This window comes from Eutrema salsugineum, unplaced genomic scaffold (genome assembly GCF_000478725.1).
Source record: "Eutrema salsugineum unplaced genomic scaffold, Eutsalg1_0 scaffold_14, whole genome shotgun sequence".
Lineage (NCBI taxonomy): Eukaryota > Viridiplantae > Streptophyta > Magnoliopsida > Brassicales > Brassicaceae > Eutrema > Eutrema salsugineum.
In genome coordinates this window covers 5,497,644-5,510,500 of record NW_006256877.1, presented here as the reverse complement: position 1 = coordinate 5,510,500, position 12,857 = coordinate 5,497,644, and the positions used below count along the sequence as shown (strand labels likewise).

General features: G+C 37.5%; 2 protein-coding genes across 3 annotated transcripts in view; both read right to left on the bottom strand.

The window, feature by feature from the left end:
- Positions 1–5,711: 5,711 nt before the first annotated feature.
- Positions 5,712–7,367, bottom strand: LOC18022654 (agamous-like MADS-box protein AGL75). The gene is made up of 2 exons (XM_024158682.1): positions 7,363–7,367; positions 5,712–6,711 (listed from the first exon to the last, which is right to left on the bottom strand). Exons 1-2 carry the CDS (start codon positions 7,365–7,367, stop codon positions 5,712–5,714), a joined length of 1,005 nt encoding a protein of 334 aa, XP_024014450.1.
- A 3,292-nt stretch (positions 7,368–10,659) lies between these two features.
- Positions 10,660–12,857, bottom strand: part of LOC112081425 (FBD-associated F-box protein At4g10400-like) — a 7,308-nt gene continuing 5,110 nt past the window's right edge. For both annotated transcript variants that reach the window (XM_024158856.1, XM_024158857.1), the window contains exon 4: positions 10,660–10,929. In XM_024158856.1, the coding sequence (XP_024014624.1) occupies positions 10,787–10,929 (143 nt within the window). In that variant the 3' untranslated portion in view covers positions 10,660–10,786. The remainder of the gene's footprint in view (positions 10,930–12,857) is intronic.

The following is a 12,857-nucleotide window of genomic DNA, read 5'->3' as shown; positions in this document are numbered from 1 at the left end:
CTTTGAATAATTTCGACAATCTAGGACCCTTTAGGCTTTTGTTTCCTTTCCTTTTCATTCTTTTTCTTTCTCTTCTTTACTCTCATTTTTTTATTATTATTATTTTTTTCTTTTTTTTATTTAAGAAAAGGAAACACATTTAGATAGAGTCCTAGAGATGCACAAAAATTACCATTAAGAATGAGCTTTCTGAGGCTGTCAAAGATTGCTGATACTCTTTCTTCTTAACTCCATTCAGTCATTCTCTGAGTGACTGAAAAATGTGTCGTTCCTCCCTCTCTAGCGTTTTTGCACATATTTGCTGATATAAACTAAAGAGAGGATGCATGAGGTTCGAAAATAAAAGTTTTGGGTTAAAGCTATGGTACCAGCTAAATATGAACTGGTCATCTAGGACAACAAAGAGTGGTATAAAAAATAAGGAAAACGATATCCTAGATGTATAACATGATGCCTGCCTAAAATCAATGATGAGAAAATTAGATATCAATATTAAGTTCAGATAAAATGAACTAGTATATCCTGTCAGAAAGAATCTCCATGAATAGAAGTCTTCTGGTGGAAGTTCGTATTGCAAGTACTCTAGCTACCGCCTAGTCTAGTATTAAACCATAAAAGAGCAATCATGCATAGTATAGAAGCATACATGTTGGTTATCATCATAGATTTTTTTCATAATTCCCTCAAAACGTATTTTTCTTTGAAAATACTTTGTAAAATACTCCTGGACCCGCGGGGATTGGTCTTTGAGGTTGAATCTTTATTCTGCGCTTGCTTCCTTCGCGAGACTGCAGAACATGTCTTCAGTGCATCAAGGATATATAGAGATCTAACCATTGGATTGCTTCCAAACCAATTGAATTTTAAAGCTAGTTGTCTTCTTTATATTCACTCCAATTTTAGGGATGATCGGACGGTGAGAAGGTCTCCATCGAATGTAAAACTTCTGACTGCCTGAATTTATCCAAAATGATCTTTTGCTCCAAAATGCACACCTTTTGCTTTAATAACCTGAAAAGAGTCTTAGAACTACAAATACTAGAAAAAAATAATAAAAAAACTTAAAAAAATAAAAACATTTGAAAAGCATTTGAAAAAGATCCACAAAAGTGGTCAAAATACGGTGTTATCAGTTCTTGAGTTACGGCTCTTGCATTTTCAGCAGACTAATGTTGGAGTGGCCTTACTGAATGCTACACCTCCCTTCTCGAAAGTGCCAATAGAACCAGCAAGTAAAACCGCGATTCAGAATGGAGAAGGATCATCAAAGAGGAATATCAAAACCCCAAAACTGCCACTTTACTGCTGCGGAATTTCAGAGACAAAGGTTAAAGAAGATGATGGATGAACTAAACAGTGGTGATGGTGATGGCCGGTCAGCTCCATTAGTCAATCTTGGGGATGCATCAATGGCATCTCCCTTCACAGCCAAACATGCGTCGGTTGCCCCAGTGACAGACATAATCCGACAGGGTCATAGTGCACTTGTGACGACTCTTCAGATGTTCAAAATTCTTGGTCTGAACTGTCTTGCGACAACTTATGTACTTAGTGTTATGCACTAGGACGGTGTGAAGCTTGGCGATGTCCAGACTACAATCAGTGGAGTATTTACATCTGCGTTTTTCCTCTCTCTTTCTCATGCTCCGCTTTAAACCCTCTCTGCAGAGCGACCTCACCCGAGCGTTTTCTCCCTGTACCTCTTTCTCTCTCTGCTTGGGCAGTTTGCTGTTCACATAACCTTCTTGATCTACTCTGTGAAGGAAGCTGAGAAACACATGCCCGAAGAATGCATCGAGCCAGATACAACATTCCATCCTAACCTGGTGAACACGGTGTCGTACATGGTGAGAATGATGCTTCAGGTCGCAACTTTTTCTGTGAACTATATGGTGCATCTCTTTTTTTTTTTTTTGAAAGAATGTCAAATTATATTCACCTCAAAAAAATAGCGTTTTTACATCAAATGCAACGTTTTTTGTTAATAAAACAAAGATAGAATCAGCTAGAAAAATTTATTATCTTGTTTCAAACCAGCGCTGCAAAGCGCCTTCGAGCGTCCTATCTCCCAAATCCCGAACAGATTGAAGCCGATAGCGAACGAACTTATCGATGAGATGAATCGGAGACTGAGCAGGCCGAGGATCTTCCCCATGTCGCCGGTTGTTGCGCTCACGCCATATGCAGTGAACTACAGCTTGGAAAGAATATCGCAGCAAAAACAGAGTTTCCCGATCAAAGTGTGACGCAGAGAGGAGAAGAACAAGGTCTGGCCAGTTAACTGTATATCTGCTATTAAGTAGCTTTTTAGTTAATGCCGACCATACTTCGGCAGAGTAAGAGCAGGAGAAAAAGAGGTGTGACCGAGACTCCATTGGGCTATTGCAGAGCACACATGACGTGTTAACGCCAACATTCCACATCTGCATACGGACACCCGTCGATAGTCAATCATGTATTGCTAGCCAGGTGAACACCGAAAACTTTGGAGTAGAATGCTTAAACCAAACACCTGATGACCATGTGATGTTAACCGATACTTGCCGAGTAAGATGCCAGGTACTCTTCGAGCTAAATGTAGCTTTAAATACCCCATCCTTAGATTTCCACAACGCTACATCACTTTGGGCAGGATTGAGGGCGCTTAGCTGCGAGTGCAACACGTTCTCGATTTCATTAAGAACATCATGCCTGTGTCGACGACGTCTTCTCAAGTGATTCCCATGTCAATGATACCTCTTGGTCCGGTGATATCTATGATTCTTCCCAAGTCTGACCATACATCATACCAGAAGTTCGTGTTTCCACCATCTTGAATGTCCATACGATGAAGAGAACTTGCAAGTTGACGATATTTGAGAATCTTTCTCCACATCCACGATCCAGCCTTTGTATTAACGTCAACAGACCAAAGAGTTCCCTTCCTAATGAGATAAGTCTGAATCCATTTCACCCAAAGCGAGGAATGAGATGAAACAATTCGCCATATCAATTTCAAACAACACACCGTATTGACTTCCTTGAAGGGGCGAAGTCCCAATCCACCCTCGTTTACAGGCCTACAAACATCTTCCCAAGCCATCTTTGCTTTTCTTGGATTAAGCTCAGGCCCAGACCAAAGAAAAGCATAACAAAGCCTGTCAATATCACGAAGACATTCGCGCGGAAGACGAGCTCCAAGCCAGAAGTTTGTGATGCTATGAATCACCGATCTCACCAATTGCAAGCGACCTCCTATCCATAAAGCTCGAGTTGTCCAAGAGCAGATGCGTTTGCGAATATTCTCCAAAAGGGGTTGATAGTCGTTCCGCGTCATCTGTTTGGTAAGCAACGGTAAGCCTAAGTAACGAACCGGTAATCCACCTGACTCAAATTGAAACTTATTGTGAAGTTCAGTGCGAACAGATTCAGAGACTCCCGCAAGATAGATGGTTGATTTTTCCATACTAATTTTAAGAGCAGATATACGCGCAAAGTCATCAAACACCTTAACAATGCCTTCAACTGATCGAACCTTCCCGTCTGTTAGTACCATGATATCATCCGCGAAACTTAGATGCGTGAGTCCTAAGTTTTTGCACTTCGGGTGATAACCTGTTTGTTGGATAGCCGCTGCCTTGTCCAACATTTTAGACAAAACATTCATACTGATCACAAACAGATAAGGCGGTAACGAACAGCCTTGATGTAATCCACGATTACTACGAAAAAAACCCCGCCAGTTCACCATTCACCTGAACAGAGAACGACGCAGTAGTAATACAAAGAGATATCCAGTGAATGAACGCATCTGGAAAGTTCATAGCCTTCAGCGCATTAAGAATGAATGGCCATTGCACTGAGTCAAAAGCTTTCGATATGTCGATCTTAATAGCACACCGAGCAGAGATGGAATCCTTATGGTAATCTTTAACTAGCTCAGTTGCTAACAGCAAATTCTCAATAAGGAGCCGATCTTGAATAAACGCCGATTGGTTCATGGCAATGAACTTAGGAAGAATGCACTTAAGCCGATTAGCTATAATTTTTGAAACAACTTTGTAGATGACGTTACAACACGAGATGGGGCTCTCTTCTGTTCAACTTCTTCGATGTTTCGGTTCTCGAAGAAACTAAAAGCTCTTAAACCAATGATTCGAGCTATGTCAAGGTCGAGAATGGGTAACTTGACTAAGAAGACTAAAGAGGTGTTTAAGACTTTGTGTGAGAAGCAGGAGGCCAATGCGTTCAATCCCTCGATGCAGTTAATGGAAGAGGAAAAAGTTGCTTATCAAAGATGGGATTTCATTTCACGGTTAGAGGAGAAATTTCTGAAACAAAGATCCAAGATCCATTGGCTAATGGTAGGGGATGGAAATAATAAAACTTTTCACAAAGGGGTGACGGCTCGCGAATCCATGAACTCTATAAGAGAAATCAAAAGGCGAGATGGCAATCTGGTATCGAGTAATGAGGAGATTAAGGCGGAAGCAGAGGGTTTCTTCAAAGATTTTCTTCAGCACATTCCCACAGATTTTGAAGAGGTTTCGATGGACACTTTGGCTGACCTTTTGAAGTTTCGATGCTCGGAAGAGGATAGGATCTCTTTAGTGAGTACGGTTACGGAAGAAGAGATTACTAAAGTGTTGTTTGCAATGCCAATAATAAATCTCCGGGTCCTGATGGTTTTAATGCAGAGTTCTATAAGGCTGTGTGGTCTGTGGTGGGAAAGGAGTTCATTATTGCAGTCCAAGCTTTTTTTGAGAAGGGGTTTCTACCCAAAGGAGTGAATTCGACCATATTAGCTTTGATCCCAAAGAGAACTTCTGCTGTAGAGATGAAGGATGGTGCATCTCTTTAACCAGAGTATCAGGGAAAACAAACCGTTCTTCTACGCGCTCATTGCTGGAGCAGGGTTCTTCACCGTCATTGCCTCTGATATTTTCAGGGACCTGAACGATTCCCTAAAGCTGGTTCCTTTACCTGAAGGTATGAGGGATAATAAGCTTCTCTTCTGGCCTTTGCTTATGTTCATCATCTGCTACTCGTGGGAGCGGTTGCTCAGGTGGGCTTTTCCCGGTAAGATTCCTTCCTGGAAGCACAAGCAAAGAAGTGTCACTGCCAATCTGGAGAAGAAGAAGATGCTATAAGAAGAGCCAAACAGGTTAGCCATGCAGATTTTGAGATCTTATTTCGGAAGCTTCAAAGACACGAGCATTTTTCATAGGTTAGACATTTTTGTTTCAGCTTCATAGTTCTGTTAACTTTATAACCTTCTTCACAATTCTTAACGTTTTTTTGTTACTTTCTATAAGAAGAAGCACAGGTCCACGTAATAACTCTAAGTGTTTACATTACTACTCTTTACGATTGTTTCTTTGCTTCTTGGTTCCGCATTATTTCTTTTCAATAAACTGAACACACAACAATATCTGAAACTGTTTTCCAATATTTTTAGATAATTTGTTTCATTAAAGTTTTATAAGATTTCTTTAAAGATACAGTATATATATGGGATGCATTCATGTGTGAAAAGTTTTCTAAATCGGAAAATTGTTCTAACTTCAAAACTAAAAGCAAAATCTCTACAAATGCATCTGAATTACAGTTAAATTCATATATTTAAACTAAAGACATAGCAGCGCATAAACAGCTTCAATCTTTTGTCAGCTACTTCATCAGGTAATTGCTTCTAACTCTTCTTTGTTCTGGCAGATTGTTATCAGGGAAATCTAGCAGTTAGGAATGGTGTAGGGAGATGGTAGAGTAGATGTCTGAAGTAGACTGCTAGTATTATCACATTGAACACCATAGCTTGAAAACATATCTGAAAGGTCTTGAGAAAAGCTAGTATTACCGACCATACAACCATATGGGTCCTGAAAATCAGAACAGAACGCATCTGAAACAGTGTTTGAGAGACAAGGATCTAGAACATTGCTGTTGGTGATATCACTCATACACATGTTTTGATCATAACCATGAAGCTCTTTCTGATTCAACCCGTAGTTATTTGCAAATTGTTGTGACTCCGATGAGTAATCTTGTGTGTGTGAGACGAAAGGAATCTGAAAGTGGTTGCTGCTGGTAATATCACTCATACGCATGTTCTGATCATAATCATTAAGCTCATGCTGCATCAATTGATCCAACCCGTAGTTATTCACAGATTCTTGTACTGTTGAGTAATCTTGTGTGTTGGAGAAGCAAGGATGTTGAAATTTGTTACCCAAAAACATATTCTGATCACAACCATAAAGCTCTTGATTCATCGAGTAATCATCTGTGTAATTGGTGAACTGAGTGGGCCTTTGGTTGAAATTTGATGCAGAAAGTGGGATTTGAGAGAGAGTAGCATCCTCATGGTTATATATAACCAGCGAGAACTGGCTAGGGTTCAAGGATTGGGTCTGCTGATGAACCTGATGGTTCAGAGACATTGGACGGCTTAAACCGTTGTGATCTTCCAAGTTTGTCTTTTTCTGGTTCTGTGCCTCGAGAAAACGAAGCCTTTCTTGCAATTTAGAGTAACTTAGTTCCAAGGACTGAATCAGTTGGGAGATTTGGTCGGGAGAGTAATGATCAGAGATTGGATACTTTAATACATCCCTCTTCGTCTTCTTCGTCAAATTCGTCATCTTTGTCTTGTTCTTCTCGAGGAACCCATAAAGATCGACGCTTTTCTTACGTCTCTTGTCTTCGTCTAACTGACTAAACCTCAGAGAATTCGAACTAAAGCAAATAAAATGCAGATCTAAAGAAACAAGTAAATATCGATTGGTTTGTAAACTATTACTAAAAACGCTAAGCTTTCGGGATCATAATCGATTTCAACACTAGGGATTTTAGATTGAGATTGACGGATATCGAAATATTAGGGTTCTAGAGTTAGAGTTCGATGGTATGACTACGTCACCGTCGTGATCATAACCAACTGTTTTTCACAACCCTGACTTTTAGGTTTTCACTCTGGCCCTGGAGGGGAGAAAACACAAGAGCTGCACAAGACTCGTCAGTACTCACGATTTCGCCACAGGCAGGTTTCCACTCCTACGAAAAAATCGCTTGTTTCATTCTAGGTCGGATACTTAATGAAAACTTTCGCAACACTAAATATCTAGATCAGATACAAGGTGATCAGTCCTAAATGTCTAGAACGCAACTTGGGAAATGCTATCAAATGATATTTTACACCAGCAAAAGAAGATAAGGAAAAACCCAAGTAAGTCATTTTTTCCTCCTAACATGATTTCAAAGTCTTGGATTTGATCCAAATTATTTAATGATAAAACATGTAGTTCTGTTCGTGTTCATCGTTTTAAATGAGCTCAAAAGTTCTGGAGTTCATAAGCTATGGAGACGTGTTTTCAAAGTTCCTATCACCTCATGTTAAATCGTCTTTATAAGCTTTGAATTTCACGAATTTGTTTGTCGTAAAAATCTATAATTGAAGAATTTAACTACTCTAGGCGAATAAAAAAGTCGCTTCCACTTAAACTAATAAGCACCTAATTTTTTGTCACCAATTTGAAATGTGTTTAGAAGTTGCAAAAATTCAAAAACTTGCAAAACTTTGTATCCAGTTTTTAACAAACTCACAATTTTTCTGTTGGAACCTCACAATTTCTACTGCTATCATTTTAACTTTCAGAACTTTCTAACTCTACACAAATAAGTATGTCGTATTCACTTTAAATTGTTTTCTGCTAATTTTTTCTAATTTTATTCGCAGATTTGGTTATGGATGATGAAGAAATTAAAAACTTCACATTATCAAAGATTGAGAAGCTGTTGCTTGCAAGTGGTAATTCTCTATTCAATTTCAACAAGATGTCCTGTCCAGATGACATCAAGATCGACAAATACAAAAATACTCTAATATGTGACGTGAAGAGTTATAATCGAAACAAACTGCGAGAGAAACATATAGAGCTCATGTCGACGATAACTGACGAACAGCTTGGTATTTCCACAGAGATATTAGACGCAGTGAACCGCGATGCTGGTGGAGTCTTTTTCTTCTACGGTTTTAGTGGTACTGGGAAAACTTTCCTCTGGAGTGTTCTAGGGGCTGCTTTGAGATCAAAAGGTTACATAGTTCTAAATGTAACATCTAGTAAGATTGCGTCACTGCTATTGCATGGTAGAACGGCACATTCTAGATTTGGCCTTCCTATAAATGTTAATGACCATATCACATGCTCGATGAAGTCTGGTTCGTATTTGGTGGAATCAATCAAAGAGACTCAACTTATAATATGAAATGAGCCCCCCATGATGAGCAAGTTCTGCTTCGAGACATTGCATAGAAGCATTTGTGATATATTAATGTATCTGGAACCGTTTGGTGGTAAAGTGATTGTTTTTTTTGCGGTGATTTTAGACAGATTTTGCCAGTAATACCAGATGCAACAAGGTCTCAAACCCCGATGACCGCTTTAATTTCATCAGTGCTTTGGCGCAAGTGTAAATTTTTACAACTTACACAAAATATGAGATTGCACTCAGGTCTGACTGATGACGATGCTGTAGATTTTAAAGCATTCTCAAAGTGGATATTGGATACTGGTGACGGGAAAATAAACGAGCCTAATACTGGAGAAGTCGAAATTGTGATACAAGAAGATTTGCTAATTCTTGATTGCGACAATCTTGTACGATCGATTGTTTGGGAGATTTACGATGAATCGGTTTGCCAACAATACGGATGCACAGTTCTTCATAGATAGAGCTATATTAAGTCCTAGGAATATGGATGTGGAGATAATAAACAAATATATGCTATCAAAGTTACCAGGTATTTAACTTTTAAGACAATTTTAATATCATTCATTCGACCAATAAATTTAAATTATGGAGACATATTTTAACAATAATATGGACTTATTCATGAGTGATCTTCACCTTAAACGTTTATATATTCATATTTAAATTAAATAGAGAATGATTATTAAAAACGGTTGTAGAATTAATATTCTGTTATATGTTACTAATGTTTGAAACTGTTTAATATTCAGGTGAAGAAAAAAGATATCTAAATGCAGATAGTATTGAACTTTCAGACATAAGTGATGCTGACGAATGGATGCTATTTATTTAAACAAACAAATTTAACATTTAAATTTTATAAAGAATTGCGATCAAAGAGTAAGGTTAAGGCTGAAAAAACAACTATACCAATACAAACTTTAACTTTTTCTGCTATTGAACACTAGCATACAAGAGTATAACTACGAAAGTATGAAAAAAACGTCAAAATACGAACTATAGATGTAATTTGAAAGCAAACAGAATTATTATAATCATGTCATAGCAGAAATATACTTATAAACTTTATACAAGAAAACAACAACAAAATATCAATAAAAATATATAAAATAATAATTCGTGCCCACACAGGGTGCAGGCCAAATTACTAGTTTTTTGGTAATTAATTTTATCAAATTTGACACTATTTTTTTCTACAAAAACTTAGGTATATATTAGACTACTCTAAGTTCACCTCTAAGCTCGAGCATTATGAACCTTTCATATTGGAAAAAAAAAGTTATTCTATTGAGTATTGAATGAGTATCTTAAATTAACAATAACATATGTCACGATTTCGTGAGCGCACTCAGCTTTGTATAATAAAATACCATTAACATATATATGATTTTTGGTTATTTTAAAAGAATTAGTATTCTATTTTTGAACACCTTTAAAAACACATACATAGATGGTATTTCACCATCTAAAATATAAGATATTTTTGATGAGTTTCTCGACTATTTGAGATATACATTTAATAGAAAAATTTTGTCAATTTTGAGAGACTCATTTGCGATACCATTGATGAAAGTGCTCTAAGAGCATCTTTAACGCTGAAACGCTCAACAGGTTTCTCATTGATTTTTTATTATTAAATTTGAAGAATAACAAAAAAAAAGAAAAAGAATGAGAGAGAAATTGGTGAGAGAAGAAGAAGAAAGAGAAAAGAACAATTTTTTGTCTGACTAATTATAAACTGCCTCATGTGGGAAGAAACAACTAAAAATGTACCCAAATAGAAGACGTCTCGGCCAAATAAGAAATTATGCATCATTTTAAATTAATAAATTTCTGTTAAATACCCTCTAGATACCCCGTTAAAGATGCTCTAAGATCTCATCCTTTATGGGTCAATGTGTTTGTTTTCAGAAGTAATTAGTTTGAATTAGATTAATATGATCCCAAAATCACATTGTTTTTTACTTTTTTTTTGCAATAGATTAGAGACAGAGGTAACATAGTTTCCTAACATAAGATAACCATGAATTATGTGTTGCCATGTTCCTCTCTTTACATGATTGTAGGATTTATAACCCAAATACACTCTGTCTGGATGATTTCTAGTAAAGTACTCAAGTTTAGGGAACGACATCCAAAGGAACTTTCATCGCTTACACAAGACACTAGTGGATACAGCAAGTTTGGTTGGAAGATACGAGAATATCGAACGGTTTGGTCACTTAGATCTTAAATAGGAAGCTGTTGAAGTTTGGTCAAGTCTTAAACCAAACCGATCGGTTTGTAATTTGGTTTCTTCTATAAACGTGAACCGAAAACCCAAACACGGCCAATTTTATAAACTTCTTTACCATCTCAAGTTTACTGCCTAACGAGCAATACAAGACAGAACAAGTAAAAAAAAAGAGAGACAAAGCCAATCCAAAAATCAGATTTAGGGGTTCGTGATTAGGTTTAGACTAGACTATGATCATAAACATATGTAGTCTTAAACAGCTCCATATGATAAAACTAACCACAACAATAAAATAGCTAGAGATCACCAATTAAATACAATGTGGCATTCGGGTGAAGCTAGGGAAGCAAGTACCAGCTTCCGTATCATGTCAAGGGTTTCAAACTCATGATCTTCAGAATAGATTCTTGCGTTCTCTAAGCGATGCGCGTTTTTTAAGACATAAAGGCCCTGTTCGTTTGTCAGCCGCCTGCGGCCGCGGCTGCGACCTGCGGCTAGACGCTGCGACCAGACGCAGATGATTGTTGTTTGTTTGTCAGCCGCGCGTCTGGTTGCTGCGACTGGTCGCAAGTTTGTTCGTTTTGCAGCCGCGCAGTTAAACGCTGCGTCTGATCGCAGGTTACGCATTTTGTTCGTGTCGATTTTTTTTACCAAATTTTTCATTTAAATAAAATTTTAACTATTTATAAATTTGTATATTTACATTTTAATAAAATCATACTTTAAATAGTTTCTAAATTTATATAAAAAAATTAGTTAGCAATTATAGTAATAATTTTTGTAATCAAATCTAATTATACCATTATAATCTGTGATAAAATCATACAATTTACTAAAACAAAAAAAAAAATAAACTAAATCATTAAAATAAAATAAACAAGTCATAAATTAAGTCATTAAATATAACAAAACATACGTAACAATACACCAAATCATAAACGAAACAAAAAAACAAAGTCATAAACTAAAATAATCTAATAAGGTAATCGACTACGGCTACCATATTCAGTTGTGATAGTGTCGCGCAAAGCTTCCATCGCTCTATCACCGGTCGGCTCATAAAGAATATGTCCACCATGATCTTCATCACTGCTACTATCATCAATTTCTTCATCTTCTTCCCTTCTTACATCTTCATCACCATGAGTATGATAATCTTCTTTGTTTTGCCAATGTAGAAAGTCATAATCTTCCTTATCTGTATCACGTATGAAGTTGTGAAACGCCATCGTCGCTGTTACAAGCTTGATCCACTTAATCAAACCATACTTTGGATGTCTACGATCCAAGATCCTCCATTTTGTTTTTCATAGACCAAATGTGCGTTCAATAAATGTTCGCAAACTCGAATGCTTTCGGTTGAACAATTCTCGTGTGCTTGTAGGTGGTCCTCCTTGAGCAAACTGATCAAGATGATATCGCATCTTACGATGTGGACCAAGATACCCTGTCCTCGTGGAATATCCGGAGTCAACTAGATAATACTTTCCATTAGGCGGATGTGGAAAAGATGCTTCATACCTTGCACAATGAGTTAATACCTTTGAATCATGTGCTCTGCCTGGTACACCGACATATGCGTATATGAACTTCATATCGAAGTTGCATATAGCAAGAACATTCATTGTAGGATCTCGCTTTCTACCTCTATATGCCTCTTCATTTCGACTAGGAGGGCGAACCGGGATATGAGTCAGTCATATCATAGGGGTCCGAGGCATACGGATATTTGTGAGGACCGCAGCTACGAAGATCTGTGACCACAAATAAGAGAAGAAGAGCATTTTAGGTATGTTGTTTTCAAAAAATATTGAAGTTAAAAAGACTAGTGAAATCAAGATACGGAAATGAAGTTGGTGGAAATAGCAGATAAATAAATAAATAAAATACCAACCATCTCGGAAATCTGGGCCACCAAGAAACGTTGTCATAAACAAATTCAAACCAAAAAATTATCAGAAAAAGACACTTATAAATTAAATGACTGAATAAATAATTTTTAAAACAAAAAAAAAGAGACAAAAAGAAGTACAGATGGAGGAAGAGCGATTTGAAGTGCTCTGTCTCTTGAAGAAGAGAAGTCTGAGAACGCCGTCACACATGTGGGAGGTGAAGTGGGAGATTGAGCAGCATTTGCAGACGAGCCCTGTAACGACGACGTAGATCCGAGGAGAAGAGTCGTGTTTGTGCTCCTTCGGTGCTTTGGCGACGATACACACTTTTTTCCTCGTCGGATCAATCATAACATTCACGCCGTCTTCTGGAACGCCGGGAAGGTCAATCCGAATGAACATGTCCTCGTTCTCAACCATCTTGAACTCGGTGAATCCTTTTGGCCCTTCTGCCAGAAATTGGTTGTTAATCGCGTAATAAA